Source organism: Epinephelus lanceolatus, chromosome 24 (genome assembly GCF_041903045.1).
Source record: "Epinephelus lanceolatus isolate andai-2023 chromosome 24, ASM4190304v1, whole genome shotgun sequence".
NCBI classification, from domain to species: Eukaryota; Metazoa; Chordata; class Actinopteri; order Perciformes; family Serranidae; genus Epinephelus; species Epinephelus lanceolatus.
The window spans coordinates 16,885,910-16,908,371 of NC_135757.1; the positions used below are offsets into that span (position 1 = coordinate 16,885,910).

Sequence of the window (22,462 nt, forward strand, 5' to 3'; positions counted from 1 at the left end):
AATATTAACCCCAATTACTGGCTGTCATCAAATTATTATCAGAGTGAAAGATTTTGGTAACTTCAATCTTATTTTTTTGGATAATCTGCATGGAAAGAAGTAAAAGTAAAGGCAGAATGTAGATAATGAGCCTATGCCGGCCAGTTTTTAAAAATGTTTTTACAATAAAGACGTAAATCGATATAATGACCCACATTTTTCCTGTAGGAGAGGCTCAGAGGCCCGGACAGCAGCAGCCCTGTTTCCTTTAATCTTTATCCCAGCCTGATTCATAATGCCTTCAATCACACAGTCTCGGGGGAGGAAAAAGCTTCTTGTCTCCATCCTGTGACGTTTCATCTCTCTGATCCTGCAGGTATTATTCCCTGGAACGCCACTCCGGGAAAAGCTTGTGGAGCCACACTGGGGGACATCTGTAACACCAGCGAGGTGAGAGGACACTGACCTTTTCTTTTCCTTTCTTTATTCCCTCTCCTTCCCTCTCTAACGTTCTCTTTCTCTCCACAGTTCTACCTGTCCTACCACCTCTACATTGTCGCGTTTGCTGGCGCCGGTGCCACCGTCATCGCATTGGTAAGCCGCTCATGATCCTACTGATAATGTGCTGCTCAAAATATGCACGTTGCCATGGCGTGCTTATCTGTTGCCATAGCAACGCCCACCTCTCACACGTTTTTTTGTCAGTATGTTGTCCTATGGGTTGAGATCCAACCCTGCAGCCTGCCTCTGCTGCGTGAGTGTGTGTAGACGGGGTCAGTGTTTTACTCCGCTGTGGAGGCGGGCTGCTTTGTTTTCTGTCCAGGGAAATGGAGATACTAAAAAAGCAATAAGCAGATGTTGTGTTGAATCACCTGACAGCCCTCTCTGCGCTCTGATGTTTTCCAGCTTACTCGTTTAGCTTATACAGAATGGTATTTAAGAAACAAGGAAAAAGCATGTGAGCAGAAAAGTACCATTTAATTTGTGTTTAAGCCTTTTTTTTTAGTTAGTTGTTTTCTCAGATTATTTTCTTTTCATTTAATTTAATTTAATTATTTTTCTACATTTGTATGGAGGCATAATACCTTTAGAAAAAAATTCTGCTGCGATTGTCAGTGATAATAAAATTGGTTTTGAACTGAGATGATAATGACAATAAAAAGGTTCAAATAAATGTTTAATGGCACAAATGGTCTCACTGACTGATGTTTCAGTACAGCAAAAAAACAACAGGTGATTCCACTATGTAGTACTTGTGAGTGAAATCACCTGGCAGGATGAAAATGAGTCTTGTTTAGCACTCAAATGTACGAAAGTTTAATGCATTCACTAAGAGAAAAAAATATGCATATATTTGCCCTGTTTTTTTTTTATCAATTATCAAGATAATTATCTCAGAATTTTGAGAAAAGTTTTGATTAAACAAAAAAAAAACCTTTCACATAATTCTGAGAAAATAATCTTCTTAAACATATATGTAACATTTCCTGCGTTAAAATGTCTCAAAACAACCAGACCAATGTTATATATTTTTGAGTTGTGCACTTACATTATCCCAAACCTTTCAAACTGAGTTAAAACCCAGAGAAATTTGTCTTTTTAATCAAAGTACGTGTCATTTGGTCACCATAGCCTGTTAGTGGTGTCATATCACCTTTGCACATGCATCAGGGTTTTGGTTGTCTGCAAGAAATAAATTGATCTAAATTTATTTTTAAATATATATATATATATTTTTTTAAATTTAGCTTTATGTCAGCCATATTTATACAATACACCTTCAAGATCTTGGTTGTTGTTGTATTTCTTTATTATTATTATTATTATTATTAAAGGGTTAATTGCAAGCAAACAACCAATTACCAAAAAAAAGAGAAAGACAGATGTGTAACAAAGGCATACATTATAAAATTGGGAGACATTCCAGTGCAATATTTTTAAGTTGCTTAGGAGACCAGGCATCCTTCAAGGGATCTATTAATTAGTCAACACCAAAAAATGAGGCCAAGACTGTCATACATATGGGATCCAGATTGACCATAACTTCATGAATCTGTCCATTTGTAGGCGAAGTGAGAAGGTAATTATTTCCATTATGTATATTTCATTAACTATATCTGTCCATTCTTCTTCGTTTATAACTGTATCTTTTAACTGGATAAAGGTTTTAGTCATTGGACATCTGGGTTTTAACTTAAAAGAAAAACAAGTTGAGCAATCATCAGCAGAAACTCATCTCCAGTCCCTGCTGTACTGAGCAGCATTGGAAAAACTCTGATTTTGAATGTGACACTTTTGGAGAGGAAGAGACCTCTGCCAATAATTCAGCTTCCAGTAAAAACACCCTTGAACGAAGAGCACCAAAGGAATCCTGACCAGAAGAAAATGACTGCAATGACTGCAGTGCTCTGTCTTTTGTTGTTGATTTTTGATCTAGAGACCCAGAGCAGCAGAAAATACATTATGTAAGTACATGTACATATGTACATTAATGTTGAAAAACAGCAATTTTTTTCCCATGAAAACATTTCCTTAGAATTCTGAGATAGTAATTGAGAAAAAACAGGGAAAATGCATTTTTGTTTCTCAAGTGAATGCATTAAGCATCCTTAGATATGGGCTCATATGTTCATCCTACCAGGTGATTTCACTAACAACTACTACTTAGTGAAATCACCTGTTGTCTTTTGGCTGTAATTAAAACTTCTTGTGCCATTAAACATGTATTTGAACTATTTTTTTGGGTAATTAGTGTCTCCATTTAAAAGCTATTTAGCTATGGCCTATTTGTACAGCACTAAATTCAACTTTTCATTCTAAAGGTTACTAGGTGATTTTACTGACAATCAGTTTACAGTGCACTAAAGAAAACTTAATTTTTGTACACACTTGTCCCAAGCACAAAGGAAACAGAGGGGCTACTCACAGCTGCAAAACATAAAAACAAAGCGGTAGTGGTAAAACAGCTACAGAATTACATTTCTATAACACAAATTTTGCTTTCTTTCAAGCTGTGTCCAAATTCCACATCAATCAAGCTGAGATGCTTGCCAATTAAACTTCATAAATAAAGCAAAATGATTCTCCAGAAACTCACTCACAGTTATTTTCTTTGTTTCTGAAGTATTTTTGGAGCTGTTTTACTGCCATCCACCATTTCTCATAATGTTTGCCAGCTGTTAGCAGTTCTGTCATTTCCTTTGTGTGTTGCATCGTGGGAGAACAGTTCCCATCAACAACACAAACAAAAAGGTCAAGCATTTTTTAAGTATGCATACTGCTTTAGAGGATACTACAAACTCAAAACCTGCTTAATATCAGTATGGAATTAGGACGCAGTCAAACTCCTCCACTGCACATTATTTAACGTACTTAAATGAAGGATCTCGGTTTCTCTTCAGATCCACTACCTGATGATTTTGGCGGCCAACTGGGCCTACCTGAAGAGCGCCGTCTCCACGCACGAGTACCAGGACATCAAGACCAAGGATGACCAGGATCTGGAGGCCGAGGCACGCTCCAAGGAGGGCCAGAACTCCTCCTCCTACTCATAAGGACAAGCGATCCTCTCCCGCCACCACCCATCTCCTCTCCACACCTCAACCCCCCACCCTGCAACACCCAGCGCCCACCCCTCCCTCCGTTAAAACAAACCACCTCGGTCATGTTTGATAGTCCCCCAACCTCCTGATTCTCCATCCTCTTCCCTTCCATGATGTTTCTTAAGAGTCGCGGGCTCACACCAGAAGGGAAGAGAATAGAGGATCAGGAGAAGCGGCAGGCCCAGACGGAGGCAGATGCTTCAGAATGGGAGAGCTCGCCCGCCGGGGTGGAGCTCAGGTACGGTACATCAGTTCAGAAGCGTCTCCTCCCCCGTGCTTTTGGGCGGCGGCTCGTGAACGTGGCCCGGCTGTGATGGCCTCGCGCCCTGAGCCAGCACAGCCTCTCGACACACAGCTCCTAACAGCCTAAATAAACATTGTTCACTGTCTGCTTCAGCCACAGAGAAGCCAGGCAGCGACCAACTTCCTCCGTTTTTTGGTGTTTTATATGCATATATATATGAATATGAATATATTGTGCGAATGTGTACGAATGTTGTTGTTTTTTTTAATACTCTCTGAAAAGTATGCCAGGTCCTATTACGATCTTTCTTCTTCTTTATGTTTTTGCGCTCATAGGTTTTTTCTCCTTTGCTTTCTTCTCCATTTTAGACTTTTTATTGCTAATGCTCGATATGTTGTTGCACTATTACGAAAACTAAAAAATAAGGGAGAATGAGAATCCCTTAAAAACACAAAGCACCCCAGCCCCCCCTCTCTCATAGAAATACCTAAAAGACTCCAATCATGTGGTATCTCAAGGATTATTGTGCATTTACATGATCAGAGTTTATTTATCTGCCAAGGTATTAACCGTTTATTTAACACCAGAGGTGTAGCAAACTTTTATTAAAGGAATACTTTTGGTACATACGCTTATTAGCTTTCTTGTCAAGGGATAGATGAGAAGACTGAGATCAATCTCATGTCTGGATGTTGAATATGAAGCGAGAGCTAGCAGCCGGCTAGCCTACGTTAGCATAAAAAGTGTAACTTTGCTCTGTTTAGAGGCAACAAAATCTGCCTACAAGCATCTTTAACGCCTCGTTTCCAGTTTTGTTTTGTGTGTATTTATACATAAAGTATAATGAGTGTGCCCCCAGTGATGAATGCTAGGAAATGCATCTCTTTACAGATCAAAAGATGTGTGGATGTGTGTTAGCTAGCTAAACGTGCCATCAATCTTTTCAATTAAAAAAATGTGCGGTATGCAGCCCACTGAATATGCCCAGTAGTGTTTCTCCTACTGGCCCCGCCCATGAGTTCCCTCTTGGCTTTACACTGTGATGACGTCACAGACTTTAAAATCGCTACTCAACAAGAGGAAAGTTTTACAAATATTAAACCTGATGGTTTAAAAATTCAGAATAGAAAGACCTTGTTCACAGTTCGCAAGCAATTTTACAGACGTCTCTTTTAGGATGGGGGTCTATGGGGAAAATGCTTATTGGGCTGCAGGGGAATTTTTTCACTGCAATACCAGGAATGGCCACTGGGAAAAATTTGCTACAAGGCTGAGAAGCTTTTTAATGTACCAATGTTAGCGAGCTAGAGCGAGACATGCCGTTGAACTTATTCCTTAGAAAAACATGTATATATAGAGCTGTATTAACGGTGGTTCTTCAATCTGTTAGCTAATTTGTTTTCTGCTAACTTCCTGTGGCACAGTGCATATGGTATGTCTGAAATCAGCCGCAAAAGTTCAGTTTTTTCAACATACTTCAGGCACATTCTGGGCCGGAAAAAAAAGGAAGGAGGAGTTTCGCAAATATCAGAGGTGATGGAGGTTGTCGCGCATATGTACCCCAAGCTATGTAAAACGAGGCATAAAGCTCACTAATTAACATGGTATATCTCATTTCTTTAATTCACACAAAGCTAGCATTAGCTTGGTATTTCCCGTTCAAACATGACAGTGGTATCAATCTTCTCATTTAACTCTCGTCAAGAAAGCAACAGGGTATTACGATTAATTTTTGCTACACTCATCACCAGCGGCAGCAGAAATCAAAGAAAAATCTGTCTGGGTCTTTTAACACAAGAAAGACACACACCTCAGGTATCAAACCAAATCAGATTTCAGCCAGTTGTGTTCTTTTCCAAAGCTTCACCATCTAAACACTAACCCTCGCCGGATTGGTACGCTGTCCTGTGTGAATTCTACAGTAAAAACCGGTTCTGTCATTTTCTAAAATCCCTTCTTTTTGTGAATGAAGTCCACCTGTAAATAGCTGAATCACCCTAAAAGATCTCGATTTACACCTCTCCCAAACCGTGGGGAACACAGTCAGTGTTTTGCCATGCTCTTCTATTATTTTTTTCCACAGATATATGTAAATGTACCCTTTGAGATATGTGTTTAGCACTCAAATACTAGTTCTGCATTTGATATAATAATTGTAATGTAACATCTTAAATGATATGTCGTGAGAGGGATACAGTGCAGTATGATATGATGGATTGAGGTGCTTGTGACGTATACATTTTAAAATGAGACAAAAAAAATGGAAATTGATTTTTAATGTTTTATCAGTTTTAGGCAGCTGAGTTCTTCTTGTGATTCGGTAATAATGATTTTATGGAACTTGTTTGTGCTTTTTTTTTTTCGCCAAATGACTCGTCAACATGTGAGTTGACAAAAAAAAGTCACTTTTTCTTTTCTTTTTTTTAATTTTATTTTGAACGTCATGCCTCTCACATGAGCCACAGAGACTGTTTTGGATGTTTACACTCTGAATAAAAACAAGTCAGGAATTTTCATACATTAATTTTATAATCAGATATTGTTTAATAATCATGAACTATATTCTATATCGATCATCACTGGTTAGTTTACCCTAACAAAAAAAAAAAAAAAAAGACAAATATTTGAACTTTGATGAGATGAAGCATGTCAGTATCGTCCATGTGTGCAGCTGTCTATTCTGTATAAAAAAGGACTATATTGCCATGTGTGTTATGTTTGATAAATATACGTGCTTTGCCACCAGGTTGATGTAAAGGCAAACTTCAATTTCCTATAAGACGATGCGTGTCAGGGTGTTGTTGTTTCCTCGTTATTTGCATGAAGGAGACATGACTGTGTCTTTGCAGTTTTTCAGGTGATGTGTAGTCAATTGTACTGACAACTATGGTAGGCGGTGTTTGCCCCCCTCCTCCACACTCCCCTTCCCTCCCTCTCCACCCACTCTTTTCTAAAGAAAACTCCATTGTACTTTGATGGCATTGTAGTCCCTGTAGGTGTTTCATTATGGTTTTATTTTTTAAGTTGGAAATAGTTCTATGACTCCTATATAGTGATGATTTTTGTAACCTTCTCTAGTAAAACCGATATTTTTTATTATCGTGACACCGTTGTCTACTGTCTCGTTCTTGTGTTTGGGTTTTTTTCTCTTTTAATAGTAACAAGTCTATATTTAAGGCATTGCCGCAAAGCTGGATTATTATTTCCATACATGATCCATTCTAAAAACAGGTTGCCAAGGTTGACGTCTCTAAGTTGCTTTTCTTTCGCTCAACCAACAATCCAAAAAACATATATATTTATTAAAATGCAACATAGAGCAGCAATATAGCACCCCAGGGATGACATTTTTCTGTAGGCTGACGCGGAAGTTAGCTTCACAGTGGTTCCCTCATCAAAAAGCCTATCAGATTTTTCCATTGAATTTATTATTGAAGAAAATAAGCTGTGATACTCACGTTTTGTTTAGCGAGATAATCTTCACAAATAAACACCACTTTTGTGATTATTGAAGCCTAAAGGCAAACGCTAGAAGTAAAAAGCTAATGTTCGGTGATAAACAGACGTCATCACCATAACGAGGCTATAAAGCTGTGTTCGGCGTGATGTCATTCTGTAGTCTCATTTAGCCACTTGTTAGCGCCTGCCTTTTTTAAGACGCACAGAGGTTTCAAAGTTCACAAGTGGGGTATTTTCTGATGTATTTTATGCCGTGGAACAAAACGTGAAAGTCTCTTCAGCTTGTGTTAACCACAGACCTTGTTTCAGGCATCTAACCAAAAACCCATTCAAAAAAACCCACTGACTGTGAGTGGGAAAATGCTAACTCATTTCCCGGTTTTTAGAGACTCATTCCTGGGGCACTCTATTCCTTGCATGCAGAAGAAAAATTAACATCAACTATAAAGAGAATGACGGCTTGTATATCAATTATTTACCATGTTACACTGAATTCGTCAAGAAAGCTGTGGAGCGGTGAAGGAGGAATCTAAAGCGGAGAAAAACTAGATCACACAACTCATGCAGTGTAATCCAAGTCTGATTTATCCGAACGTGCTGCGTACTTCCCAAACAGACACTTCTTTCCAACACAGGACTGAACTCAAAGAGAAACATATCCGTGCTCTCTTCAAAGCCAGACTCCATTGACAAAAACAGTTATTTTACCTTGTTGAACACTGGAGCTGCTGGTCTACTGCTGCTTCTATTAGTTTGTTTGTGTTATGGTGTGACTTTGGTGAATCCAAACTAACCCATAAAACACCAAAGTCACACCATAACACAAGTCTGGATTGAGGCAGTGGTAGACGAGCAGCTCAGCTTCAAGCAAGATAAAATTACTTTTCTTTTCTCAGTGGAGTCTGGCTTTGAAGGGACTATAGACACGTTTGGGCTGTCTGTTTGGGAAGTACTGAGCATATGACTGGATAAGTAACACTTGGATTATACTGCATAAATTGTGTGTTTTGCTGTTGTTACACATTGTCATTTTACTCTAAAAATAAAGTAATTGACAAAATATTTTAATTGCAACACTAAAAAAAACTAGAAAAATCTTACATTTCTGAGGTTGGAAGCTTGTGTGAGCTGTAATCAAGGAGTAACTCTTGCAGCAGGTGAAGCTAATTGACTTGGACGCTGCCTCCTGAGCAATAGAGCAAGACTCCACACACCCACACAGGTGATATCACTTATGTTCCCTAATTAGAGCTCTGCTCAGAGGTGTGGGGTAAGACTGCATGTGACTCACATTCCCTATTTATTTGGTTGGAAACAAAAGATCATTTTTTATTTAAAGTGCAATTTGCCAAGCCCACGTTATTCCCAGAAAAGCTCTGCCCAACTTTAAACTGACCAGTAAGTGAAAACACCTGTGTGTCACTGTGTCTGTAGCTCATGGGCTGGTAGCTGATAACTGATACGTGGGTGCCACCTTGTGGACAAACAGGGTACTGCGCTTCAAATTTAAAAAATGTAATAACACACAAGAGGCTGATTTTTCTCTGCTGCTGGCTACTGTTTTATTTCAAATGTAAAAAATATGGTGGGAGTCATTTGAGTCTTACAACAAAAGTTTCAGGTTCAGCAGCGTGCTCAGCTTTTCATCGTGAGAGGAGGGGCTAATAATTCTAGCAACAACTACGAGACACACTAAATTCCATCATGGCATCACTGGTGTAACCAAAAGTCAAGATCATTTTAATCAGCAACGTTTGTAAGATCTTTTTTGGCACTATCATCCAAACAGAACAGAAAGGATCTTTTATCTGAACTTTTTTAACTATTAAATCTAGTTGATCATGTGATTAACTCTATAAAATCAGCACCAAAGTAATCTCATTAGTTATTTACCAGAAAGACAGTGGTTTCTACCTTCAATTTGATTCGTCATGTACACTTTACACTGTACGCATAACTTCAAATATGACACGTTTTATGCAAACAATAATGAGAACTACAACAATTAAGACACCGATAACTTAAATTGAGTTGCTTTCTAAGGGTGTCAGCAGGTTGCAGTCCTGCCTTATGGTAGGTTAACTGGGTTGATTAAGGACAATCAGTACTAAATCACAATGATTTAGCTGTAAAGGTGGTTGTATCTGCTTCTAGGGGCAGAAATAACCTCAGAACTTCTCTTTTTGTGGTCTCACACTCGTAGCCACAGCTTCAACAGTGACGCCAAATCTGCTTTTTAACCTTTGGCAGTTTTATGTTTAGAGAACTGTTCAGAGGTGACATAATTTAGCTTTTATCACAGGAACCCAAGTCACAGTCACTCCCTAAAGGCCTTTAAATTTCAGGTATCAGCTAGTTACAATGACCTCTAACACAACTGAGGTTCATCACTGACCACAAATACATCTATAAATGTGTATCAGAAATATTCTATTAACTAATCATTAATAGTTGGTTTAAATTATTAATCACATTCCTGAGAAGGCCCAGTCTGGCTCAGAGTTGGGAGATGGTGAGTTTTGGGTCCCTTCTGTGCTGAAAATGCGGAATATTAGCACTAAATATTGTCATTTTAGTCTAAAAAAATATCACAAATGTGGATCCTGCTCACAGGTTCATCTGAGGGCATCACATACAGTAGCTAAACACAAGTTCCTCTTTCCACAGAGTCACAAACCACACATATTGTCTGCGGTGACTGCAGGAGCATCACATGAGCTGCGAGTCACCTTTAGCTCAGCAGCAGGTGGGGTCAGGGTTACTCTTCTTCTGCAGGTCCACTGTGTTGGTGTGGATAAGGTGGTCAGCTCTGTCGTCCAACGCCAGAATGCGTCGTACCGCCTCCTCAAAGGCCGACGCTACATTTGTAGCATCCTTGGCGCTTGTCTCAAAGTATGGGTGGCCGCCGTTCTCACGGCACCACTGCCGGGCATCCTCCCCTGACACCTGCCGCTCGGGCACATCCAGTTTGTTGCCCAGCACCACGAAGGGGAAGTTGTCAGGGTCCTTGACGTCAGCGTAATAAGCAAACTCCTTCTTCCAGTTGATGAGGTTGCTGAAGCTTTGTCCGTCATCAACACTAAAGGTGAGCAGGCAGCAGTCGGAGCCACGATAGAAAGGTGTGCGGAGGCTGCGGAAACGCTCCTGACCCGCTGTGTCCCAGATCTGCAGGGTGACGTGGTGGCCGTCCACCTCCAGCTCTTTGTTGAGGAACTCCACACCTATGGTGTGGAAGAGGTGCGAGTCAAACTTGTTGGTGACGTAGCGGTTCATGAGCGATGATTTCCCGACACCACCGTCACCCAGAAGGATCACCTTCAGGAGGGCGGACTTGGACATCATGACTGCAGAGGGCCAAGTTTGGTCTCACTAGTCTGTTCGGAGACACCAACAAGAGAGGAAGTGGTTCCACCTGAGGAGCACAAACACTATTTTTTCCCCTTTTATAGACCAAACAATTTATTCATGGGAAAAATAATCAACAGATTATTCAATAATGAAAATAATATTTAGTTGCAGCCATAGTCACATTTAAAAAGAAACTACCACAGATAACTTTAAGAGAAACTTTGGTATTTTTCAACTCTATTTTCTCATGTTTTTTGTGTCTAAGTGAGGTTAAGGGTAAGGTTTTCCGTCAGGAAAGACTTTTATTGATTTCTACCTTTGGCCTCACAGATAGAGCCGTGCTTCAGATAAGAACAAACTGCGCAATCAGCTTTCACTTAATCACAAACTGCCTGTAAGGAAGCCAAACTTACTGTTTACATTTTCCCTCACGCTCAGACTGTGAGGAGAACTGATTAAAGTCAGTCGACTATCTAATCCTATTAAAACAGCCACATCCCACTCATTACACTACACCACTTATGAACTTCCTACACTGTATTAATATGTTCAGTATGAAATGATCTGAGCTGAGCATCACATGGACACTGATCACAGGACCAGTGAGTCGTCCACAAGTCACAACAGGAAAAAAAAAAAAAAAAAAAAAGAATTCAAAACTCACCCTTACATCAGCACACAGATCATTTTGTCACCAATCTGTAAAAGAGAGACAGAGAGAATGTATCTTTACAAATCACCACGTGGCCAAAGGAGTTCACCCACTCTCAGGCTCAGCTGCAAACAGAAGTGACTAATGAGGATATATGCAGCAGAAATTTAATCACGTACCACACACTTGCATGCTTAACATACCAGTTTAAGCTAAATGGCAATCATTCCTCCCACATACCAGAGGAAATCTGCGAGATTAAAGTGGGAAGTCTCACAGAGAGCAGGTTTAAATGGGAGCGAGGGGGAGAACACCTCGTCCATCACAGTTAAGATGGAGCACTGATCCATCACTGACTGTCACAGTATCAACAAGTGTGTCTGGGGACATGCCTGGATAACAAATAACAAGTCTAAAGCAACCAGTGTGCAGACAAACTGCCTTTAAAGGAATATTCCACCAATAATCTATCTAATGAGTATAATAAACCCTAGAAACGTAGCTGTAATTAAATGATTTTATGTGATTTAATTTCCTACAGCTAGGGATGGGTTTAAAAAATTAGGTAGCCAGTACCATTGTAGTGATAACAATACCAATATATAGGAGTACATAATCGATACCCATAATGTGAATGGAATAACGGGTAGTATAGCCATCCATTCAAACGACTCTTCCACACCACATACTGTATGGGTTGTAGCTGCTGCAGGAGTGTGAGCTTTACGCCAGGGACAATCGTGAGATTCTGCTTGGCTGCACACACAGCGAAAAGGCTAGCTGTTAGCATCACACGGCTATGGTTACCTAACACAATGGGTTGTGTACCGTTTTCTGCTGTAGAGTGAGTGACTACTTGACAGACAGCAAACTAGCTCAACGATATGGCCCAACGCAAGTATGACACTGAATATATTAAACTGTTTAAACTTTGAACTAATGACTAAGGAGGAATCTGGACCACGTGGCTGGACCAGTTGGGAACCACTGACCTGACACTTATTAACAGATCTGACATACACAGCTCGGTGTGGGATGTTAGCCGCAGCTGCTATGTTAGCTCGTGCTAGCCAGGCAGACATTGAGCTGACCTTTCGCTGGGAGAAGACCAGCTCTGGAGACAGCAGAAACAGAAAGCTTGCCAATCTGGCGGGGGGTCGGGACGGCCCCCTGGCACAAAAAGGATCAAATGCAGGTATCATCTGAGACATTCTGATAGTACTTGGTATTAAGTTTTTTTGTTGGCCTACCTACGGCTCAAGAAGATGTCTTAAAATGTCTTTTTTTGTTGAACCAACAGTCCAAGACCTAAAGATAGTCAGTTAACTATACAACAGAGACGAGCATGTAATCATCACATTTGAGAGGCTGGCACCAACAAACATTTGGCACCTTTGTTTGAGAAATAACTATGGGACTTCCACGCATTCTCACTGACAACATATCAAAACTTTTCCCTGACTTTTCAAGGACACATGACAGAATTTCACTTTGCTGTGTCTGTGGCACTTACAGTGTCTCACTTCCCATAACAAACAAGGTTGTGAAATGTCATGACTTTTCCAGGTTTTTTTCATAACCTTGGGAACCCTGTAACTAAAATGAGAGTACAAGCAAAAGCAATATGTACTACGGCTGTCTCGGCATCCAGCAGGAGTGCACAGCCAATTAGGATAAACTGGCCAAATCCCCTGCTTGTTAGGAAAAGCTAGGCTCCTCTACAGAGTTTAAATACATGAATGAAGCGAGGAGGGCTACGCTGTCACATGAACAGGCAGCCATACGCATGCTCAGCCCAGTGACCAAATCTGAGTAAATGATGTCTTTGTCCTGGGACCTTTTAACACAGTCTGCAGCGCTGCTTCTGTCCTGTCATCTGGGGGAATATTAATGTTTTATTAAAAGGCAGCAGAGGCAGCAATGAATGGACACACAGTCACACACACACACAGAGGTCATGTGCCTCATATGCTGCTATTTAAATAGAAGGCTGCTCTTTTTTAAGTTATGAATATTTCCTCCAAACAATCACGATTTAATTGTATTTCCATTCATGTATGAGAGTCAGTATGCTAAATCAGCAGGGTGATCATCTGCACATTCAGAGACATGACAGGAGAGCCAATAACATGTTTACTATTATACAAGATTTATAACGACAGCTGTCAGAAAACACTTTTACAGGACACAGTTAACTTTGCAAACTTTCATTGATAACTACAGATCATGTCAGCAGATTTTAAAAGCATTACATAATAATTAAGTTACAGTCTTGTCTGCTGAGCAGTATTACAATATTTACCGTTTCCAGCTATCAAACCTTCATTAGATCCATGGTCGGACACACAGTCTTGCCCTGCCGAAGTTAATGTTTTTGCCAGTTATTCTTCTGTACCAACACTTTGTGTCTTTCACCACTTTTAATAAAATATTAAGATGAACTGAAGAGCATGACATGATAGTTGAAGTCAAAACGTAACCGTTAACCGTTGCTCAAGTTACTCGTTAACCGGTGCCATTCAAATTAGTTAGCTTAAATCAACTTATAAAAAGAGGTGTTCATCACCCTAAAACTAGCACACACTTTCATTAGCGTGGCTGAATATTGAATATGGCTTACTGTTTAGTCGTCGTCAATATTTAATACAAATTATGCAAAAGAAGTAAAGCAAATGAAGCTTTGTCCGATAATGGAAGCTTTACCGTAAACTGTAGCTGTCCGATAATGGGTGCGCTAACAGTTGCACGCGCGTGACTTCACTGACCGGTTAAAACCACACAAAGTGGCCATTTTAGACACTCACATTTGAAGTTTTGCAATCTTAATAACTGTACCTGTTAGTGTGGTGGTCACAGCCCTGCTGCTGCGGTTAAACTCCCCTCGTACATCCCGGCAGAGTGCTGCTGTCAGCCGGTGACATGGCGCTCCGGTGTCACCCCCGCTGCTCTCTGGCCCCGCAGCCGCTGATGACGCTCACATGACCGGGGAGTCACGCCTCCTCATCATGCGCTCTGCTGGATGTCAGCGCGTCCACCTTTTATTGTGCTTTAATATCCTTCTCTGTTCCGCTGCACATGTGAGATCGGTTTTCTAAAACATACCCATCTTTAAACATAGAAAATACCTGACCTATGTTAAAGGTCAGTGGGTTAAAACAATGGTTCCTAACCACAAGGGGGTTAGGAACCTTCAGAGGGTCCCTAAATTAATGTGAGGGGTCACAAGATAACTCAAGTTATAAGAAGGAAATGTCTCTTTATAGTCATTTTGTGGCCTTTTTTGGTTGTTTTCCCTCTTTTTTGTAGTTACTAAGTGTCTCTTTGTAATCGTTTTGTGTTTCTTTGTTGTGATTTTGTGTCTTGTTTAGTCAATTTGTGTCTCTTTGAGATCATTTTGTCTTTTTTTAGTCCTTTTGTGTCTCTTTGAGGAAATTCTGTGGCTTTTTTGTCAATTTGTGTCTCTTTGAGATAATTTTGTGTCTTTTTTGTATGTACTTTGTGTCTTTTGCAGATGTTTTATGTCTCTGTAATCATTTTGTGTCTCTTTTTGGTTGTTTTTCCCCCTTTGTGGTTATTTTATGTCTTTGTCATCGTTTTGTGTCTCTTTGATGCATTTTTGTGTCGTGGGGTGATTTTGTCTTTGTTTTGTAGTTTCTTAGTGTCTCTTTGCGGTTATTTTTATCCCTCTTTTGCTCATGCTGTGTCTTTGTAGTCATTTCATTTCTTTTTGAGACAATTTTGTCTCTCTTTTGTAGTTACTCAGTGTCTCTTTATAGCTGTTTTGTGTCTCTTTGTAGTTATTTCATGTCTTTTTTCGTTGCCCTGCCCCTGTTGTGTCGTTAATTTTGTGCCACTTTGTCGTTGTTTTGTGTCTCTGGGGTAATTTTGTTTCTTTTTTGGTAATTTGGTGTCTCGTTGAGGTCATTTTGTGTAATTTTTGTAGCTACTATGTGTCTCTGTAAGTGTTTTGTGTCTCTTTGAGGTCGTTCTGTGTCTTTGGGGCAATTTTGTCTCTTTTTCTTTTAGTTATTTAGTGTCTCTTTGTAGTTGTTCTGTGTTTCTGATGCAGCTTTGTGGCGTTTTTGGTCACCACCTGTCTCTTTGTTGTCATTTTGAAGCAATTTGTGGTGATTTTGTGTCTCTTTGACATCATTTTGTGTTTTTTTTTTCAGGCAATTTGGGTCCTTTTAGATATTTTGTGTGTCCTTGAGGTCGTTTTGTGTCTCTTTAAGACAATTTTGTCACTTTTTTTGTAGTTAGTCCCTCTTTGTGGTTGATTTATGTCTCTTAGGTGTCATTTTTGGCTTTTCTGGTCATTTAGTGTCTCTTTAATGTCACTTTGTGTCATTTTTGGTTGTTTTGTAGTTGTTTTGCATCTCATTGCAGTTCATTTGCATCTTCATGTGGTGTTTTTGAGTCTCTTCCTGGTCAGCATGTGTTAATTTGAGTGACATTTTGCAGGTGAAGGCCAGGGGGCCCTGTACCTGTACCCAGTAGGCCCATTTAGTAAACCATCCATGCTTACTATACATAACAGTAACCCTTGTGCATTATCATTGCCCCTGCACAGCATAAATTAGCAAAGACAATCTGAATTTATGCATATCTGCAGGTTTGCAAGCCTCTTACAGTCGGAGCCCAAAACTTCTTATCTGTGTCTGCAGTGTGTTTTGTCTGTTTGTATCTGCGTGCATGTGGAAGGCAGAGAAAATATAAATGGCTACACAGCAGTGATTTCACAGGCCACCATGACTGAGAGGGTGGAATCCGTCTCCCAACACTACGCTCAAAAGATAGGGAGCATCTGAGAGAAGACACAACAGAGAGAAAAGCCACAGTGCTGAGATACCGAGCAGCCACACTCCTACTGTATCTGCCAGACAAGATATTGCAGCTCTAAATCTGATGAGAACCATGACAAGGGGATTTTATCTTTGGACATCCCTGAACTGTCCTTTTAAAACCAACTGAGCCTGCTGCAAGGAAACAGAAGTTGTGTTGAGCTAGGAAATGCATGCCTCACTTAATTTCAGGTCAGAAATTGAAAGGTTTTATTTAAAAAATTAAAGACTCTTCAGCCTGCGCAGTAAAGACCCATCAGTATGATGTCATGATGACTTGTAATCAAGTCACTGTGCCACGTCGGCTGAGTGAAGAACCATGGGACATCCACCCGAGGCTGCTCAGGAGGGCAGATTACTGACTCACATGCTCACCGTTTTCTAAGGTCACATGTCTCATCCACTGCAGCTCCAAGTGAATGGGATATTATAGGGAGCCGGGGGCATGTTTTCTTCCTCTGTGAAAGGAATTTAAGCATTCATACCAAGTGTGACTTACAATAAGTGCAGCACTTTCTTCCTCGACATCAACAAAATCAGGCAGTAATGAGGTTATAGTTCAGGACTGCAGTGGCTTTACATTATTCCTCTGACCACAAAAAGTCAGACAGAGGAGCCAGGGAAAGCAGTTAAATGAGCTACTGTAAGTATAGACTAACTGCAGGAGACAGGAAATGATTCAGCAGGAGGAAGATGACGAGATCTACTTCTCTAAAAATTGCGGTTTCTGTCTGCAGCTGCAACAGGCAGTGACTCGGCTTTTTCAGCCCATAGTAGAGATGTAATCGCACAGTTTGGCCGTTTAGGTATGGATTTACTGGTGAATGCACACGCAAAAAACAAGGATACATCCTTAAAGAATGTCTTGTTCAAACCACAAGTCTGTGCTCCATCCCGCAAGAATGCTTCTGTCCTTTGTTTCCACTCTGGATTCCTCTGACCATTCTTCCTGTTTCAGTGTTTAACAAAATTCTTGAAGCATTTAATGGGCTGCAGGAAAATTCTCATTTTGTTGTTTTTGCATTCACCATTAAAAACACATATCAGCACTTATGGGTTCAAATCTTGCACCTTTTTGACCACAATGATTTTAAATCTTTCCATCTTTTGAACAGTTTCTCAGTCTACACAGAATCATGAAATCTTTTGACTGAGGTGAAAACAGGAAAACCACTAACATGAGTGCGGTTTCACTCGATGTGGTAAAATCAGCAACACTGACAGTTTGTGTCATTTTACTAAGTCAAAATGCTAAAAACCTTTTGATATCAGCTCCTCAAAGTGAATTTGTGATGTATTTATTGATAGTAAACTGAATATTTTTGGGAATGTTTGACGATTTTCTTACCCTTTACACCCACTGAAGCCATCATCTGTAACACTGAAGCATTCTTGTGCAAACAAGAATAAGAGACCCACTTCTCCTCTCCCAAAGAAGTCAGACTGTCCTCCAGGGCTTAACGAACAAGTATTTTATTTTCAAAAATTAATCTGTTGATTACTTTCTCAATTAATCACTCATGTGTTTGATCAATAAAATGTCAGAAAGTTTTAAAAACTGCTTTCCAGAATACAATTTGGTGTCTTAAGACATGGTATTTTGTCCAACCTACACCTTCCAAATCCAAAAGTTCTGCTTACTATCATAGAAAACAAAGAAAACTATGGAAGCAGATAAGAGACAAAATATGTTTTTGTTTTCAGCCACTGAATTTAAAGCACTGAAATATTTTACTTGAAAAACCATGTGTCTGAATTTAATTGTCCTGAATTCACCTCCTTGAAATTTCTTGATTTGCGATTTTAAAAAAGCTGAATTTTAATCTATTTTTTCAGTGTTACCAAATTGGGATCCAACAATTCAAGTTTTAGATTTTAAAAAAAAAAAATTGAATTAAATTTTGGGATCTGAATTTGTGAAAACTGAAGAAAAAAAAATCTAATTCAGCTTTTAAAATTGTAAAGCAAGAAATTTCATATTTTAATATATTCTGATACATTCTCATATTTTCATATAGAAGCAAATTTGCATTCATTTAGCTTAAAAAATGATTCATTCATTATCAAAATTGTTGCTGATTAATTTACTGTGATTAACTAGTTAATTACCATAAAAGTTTAATTAATAGCTATTAATGGCTATTATTTGCTTAAATCACTAAAATCAACAGGCCTGTATTTGCGACAGGCTTTTAATTCCTTTCACACAAAACTGTTGCTCAGTAAAGATGGGACATACAATCAACTTGTTTATTTACACCAGTATGAATATTGTATAAAATCTGCTGTCTGGATTCAGAGGCAGACCCAGCCGCTGTGGTACCACTGCTGCCCACACTTGCTGCAGGTCACAAAGGTCATTGCATCCGAATCAGGCCCGCTCTGCCTCACCCAGGCAGGCAAGAAAAGGGCCCCCCTGGACACCTGCGTCACCTTACAGTCTGATTCCCCGCATCTTTTGCATCTTATCTTCTGTGTCCGTGTCCCTTCTATCCCTTGAGGAAGCTGCCTCTTGCTCACGCCGCGGGACGAGTACTCCTCCCTCAGCTGCCGGAGCTCTGCGCTGGCCATCTCCTCCGTCGACATCTGGGCGAAGGCCTCGGGTGACAGCGAGCCGCTCAGGAGGCCCTGACATAGATGCCCGTGTTTAGGGTTCCTCAAGTTGGCCACCTTGCTCCTCACACAGGCTTTGTATTTGACCTGGCTGGATTTGTGGAGCTCGTGGATGTGCTGCTCGATGTCTGTGGCCAGCTCTGCAGCCTTGTCTTTATCAGGAAGTTCAGGGCAGAGAGCAGTGAGAAGGAGCTGGACACATTTGGATCTTACAGATGAGAAACTAGAGGATGCAGAGGTGCTCTCTGCAGTCAAAGAAAGAGTCTGGGGGCCATCTCTTGCCACTGAGGAAGATGCTTCTTGTGCTGCGCACTTCACATTCTCCACAGCACTGTCACATGTCTGTGCCGAATCAATGTGGGAATCCCCCTGCTTGCAAACTCCTCCATCCCCGGCCTCGTCTGTTAGAGAAACCATGCGACAGAGCTCAGGCCTCACACCTTGTCTATCTTTGCTGTACTGTCTCTTCCAATTTGACAACACGCTCTTTGCCACCTTCTTCACGCTGGTATCAGAGCAGCTCTTCAGGAGCCTGTAGAGTACTTTAACAATGTCCGTTGTTTCTAGCTGCTCTGCTGTGATGTGCAACTTATCAAGGTCACCAAGGAGGGTCATGATGTTCCCATAGCTTCTGTCTGCGTGGGCTCTTTCTATCTGCAGAGCACAGTGGACAATTTCTTTTGCATCCATGGTGGCTGCAGAGAGATAGATAAGACACTTTCATTGCAGAGAGGTTTCTAACTATGATGGTCGATGCAAAAAATGCGAATGGCCCTATCTAGAGCCAGTGTTTGGTTTGTCCGTTCTGGGCTACTGTAGAAACATGGTGGTGGAACATGGCAAGGTTTGTAGATGAGGACCCGCTTCCTATGTACATATAAACAGCTCATTCTAAGGTAACAAAACACAGCAATTGTTATTTTCAGGTGATTATACACCTATGAAAATATTATATTATGTTCAATTTCTTGAGACACTGGACCTTTAAATAGTTAAATAACTCCTGAATATAGATCTGTAACTTAATACACAAACACTTGCAGGATGCACCATTACACATATTCAAATAAAAGTCTGTGTGTTTGTGTTTCTTTACCTGAAATCCTTCATGGTTTGCAGCTACTTCACACAAGCAGTTTGCCTGAAAACGTCTGTAAGGGAGCAGCCATGTTGGATCTGTCTTCAAAACATGAAGTTGCCTGACTTCACCTCTAGATGGTGCTGCAGCCTCACACAATTACACACCCATGGAGCTCACCACAAGCTTCTAACGAAGGAATTAAATGTACTAGAGGCTGAGCATGTATTATGCTTCTTTATTTATTTTAATCATGACATAATTTTTCTAAAGAATGAAGATGAATGCAGTTTTTTTAAAATGTGAGCCTGAGTGAAGGGAGTGTCATCCTGAATCCTGTAATCCCCCCTCGCGGCACTTTGTGGTGTTAAATCTGTTATTGTATCACAATAATAAGGCAGTCGTGCTGTGATTTGTTTAAATGTACTGCAGGATTAGCTCTTTATGAGGGGATTTTGGTGTGTGCATTTGGCTTTTTGGGTTATTCCCTGTTTAGAAACCAGGCTGTATTTTCACAACTCTTTTCTATACGTGTTGACAGGAGCAACAAAGCTGGATTAACATCTGTGTCAAAGCATATGAAGAGGTGAAGATGTAGATATTCAATAAAAACATAACGTCAAGAATGTTCTTGGATCAATCTGTATGATTGTGACTATTTCTGGATGGCTGTGGTGAAGATGGAGGATTCACATTCAAACAACCAGACAGCCTCCAGACAAGAATCCAAGAGTGGACAGTAGCTGTTCAGCTGTGCAATTATATGTTGTGAAGGAAGAAGATGAATGAGTGTAAAGTATAATTCATGGTTGTAGAGCTAAGACAAGAACCACTACAGTGGACTGACTAGTTTGCAGGTAGTTGTTATTGCGTCCTCAAAGCCAATTAGACAGTTGGGTGTAATGACACACTTGAGTGTGACGTATGCGAATGAAAATATAGAAACTCTGGGTGGTCGAAAAGTTACACATGTATTCATTTAGCATTATTTGAATGGGGACAGTAATGTCACTAAATGGACCTTTATCGCAGCACTTGTCAAAGTGGGAAAAACACAGGTAAAATTGATAACATTAACAATGGCTAAGCTCCATTTAGTGTCATGTCAGCTATTACCAGGACCTCCCCTAAGTGCAACACAGCTACCATCACTAAAAGCACTATTTTCATAGAATACACCTGTGTTTTTCCTACTATGATATGTCAAAATGTCTGCCATATGGAAGCAAAAACTGAGTTTAGGGACTGTATGAAAAGTATTGCAGTGGAGAGGTGGGCTGAAATGTGGGGTTAATGTTCCACCTTTTTATAAAAAAAAATGCAGATCCTCCTCAGTCATTTGTAACAGCTGTAACTTTATTTTTAACAATACATCTTGCAATAGAAGGCTGATATTAACCCTTCAAAAACCTACGCTTGATTTATTTCAAAAACAGGAAGAAGGCAGCAAGCAACCAAAGAAGAAATTACCCAAAAAAATTGCAAAAATAAATGAGTAGAAAGAGAAAATTTAAAACTAATTTTCTTGTTTTTAATTTTCTCTTTTTACTATTTTTCTTTCTTTCTTGAAATTTTTTTGGGTCATTTCCTTGTTTGTTTATTTTGGACTTTTTTGTCTTCGTTCTGTTTTTTTTTTTTTTTTTTTACTGTTTCTTTGTTTTAATTTTCACTTTTTACTATTTTTTTTTTAAATTAGTAAAAAAATAAATAAATAAAAAAAGAGTTAAAAACAAACAAATGAGAAAATGACCCCAAACAATTACAAAACAACAACAGTAAAAAGAGAAAATAAAAAAATTAGTAAAAAAAAAAATGTTCAAAACAAACACATAAATGACCTGAAAGTGCTTGAAAACTACTATAATTATGTACCATGATTCTAAATATGTATTTTCTAAAATAATTTTCTAAATCTACAATCTATTTGCTTGACACTTCTCACCAAGTTGCCTTTTTCCCATATTTATTTATTATTAATTCATCTGTTTTCTCAGTTACACATTTAATCTTTATTTCTATAAATAAAATATCAGAAAATTGCAAAAAATGTCCTCTATAATTTCCCAACATCCAAACTGACGTCTGACAATGTCTCGTTTTGTGTGACCAACACAAACACTATTCAGACACAAGGCAATTCAAAGTGCTTTATAGGGACATGGAAAACAATCAACTTAAGACATTAAGGAAACATTAAAGTTGCATTTCAAAGACAATAAAAAAAAAAAAAAGCAAGAACAAGTTTTGGACAGTCCACAATCCTGACATGAGTTGTTTTCTTCACATGAACACAGGAGCATTTATGGAGAATCAAGTCCAGACACTGTCCAGAGTTTCTCTGCCACACGTGGCACACAAGAGGAGACTGTCCATATCAGAGGCGTTGTAACCAACTGGAAATACTCACTTTGGTTTAGGCGAGGGCAGTGGTGTAGTGGTGGTTGATGAGGTGGGTGTACTAAAAAGTAGATGGGTAAGGAGGAAGTGGGTATACTCTCTTTTATATCCCAACTGTAAATGTCCAGAGAAAGAGGTGGGTATACCATGCATACCTGTGTATGCCAGTGTGGGTAGAGTGTGCAGGATGCTGGACATGATGTGAATAACTCTGCAGTCATGTAGCACGTTTGTAATTTAATCACAAAC

General features: G+C 39.7%; 3 protein-coding genes across 6 annotated transcripts in view; 1 reads left to right on the plus strand and 2 right to left on the minus strand.

The window, feature by feature from the left end:
- Window positions 1-6,930, plus strand: part of LOC117255560 (neuronal membrane glycoprotein M6-b-like) — a 40,610-nt gene extending 33,680 nt beyond the window's left edge. The window contains exons 5-7 of the mRNA XM_033624590.2: window positions 356-429; window positions 508-573; window positions 3,381-6,930. Coding sequence (XP_033480481.1) covers window positions 356-429; window positions 508-573; window positions 3,381-3,533 — 293 coding nt within the window. The 3' untranslated portion in view covers window positions 3,534-6,930. The remainder of the gene's footprint in view (window positions 1-355; window positions 430-507; window positions 574-3,380) is intronic.
- LOC117254854 (ras-related protein Rab-9A-like) lies at window positions 6,408-14,256 on the minus strand. Of its 4 annotated transcripts, none has more exons than XM_033623294.2 (3): window positions 14,120-14,256; window positions 11,303-11,331; window positions 6,408-10,658 (listed from the first exon to the last, which is right to left on the minus strand). In XM_033623294.2, exon 3 carries the CDS (start codon window positions 10,624-10,626, stop codon window positions 10,021-10,023), a length of 606 nt encoding a protein of 201 aa, XP_033479185.1. In that variant the 5' UTR covers window positions 10,627-10,658; window positions 11,303-11,331; window positions 14,120-14,256; the 3' UTR covers window positions 6,408-10,020. The 4 variants fall into 4 exon arrangements, with proteins under 4 accessions (XP_033479185.1, XP_078021927.1, XP_033479184.1 ...); XM_078165801.1 differs by having other exon boundaries at window positions 6,408-10,696; XM_033623293.2 differs by having other exon boundaries at window positions 11,297-11,331.
- A 3,326-nt stretch (window positions 14,257-17,582) lies between these two features.
- tceanc (transcription elongation factor A N-terminal and central domain containing) lies at window positions 17,583-19,955 on the minus strand. Its single transcript, XM_033623679.2, has 2 exons — window positions 19,835-19,955; window positions 17,583-19,433 (listed from the first exon to the last, which is right to left on the minus strand). Exon 2 carries the CDS (start codon window positions 19,426-19,428, stop codon window positions 18,421-18,423), a length of 1,008 nt encoding a protein of 335 aa, XP_033479570.1. The 5' UTR covers window positions 19,429-19,433; window positions 19,835-19,955; the 3' UTR covers window positions 17,583-18,420.
- Window positions 19,956-22,462: the final 2,507 nt, after the last annotated feature.

Excerpts from the sequence above, each read along its gene's own strand:
- LOC117254854 (XM_033623294.2), bottom strand. The coding sequence starts at position 10,626 with ATGATGTCCAAGTCCGCCCTCCTGAAGGTGATCCTTCTGGGTGACGGT.
- tceanc (XM_033623679.2), bottom strand. The coding sequence starts at position 19,428 with ATGGATGCAAAAGAAATTGTCCACTGTGCTCTGCAGATAGAAAGAGCC.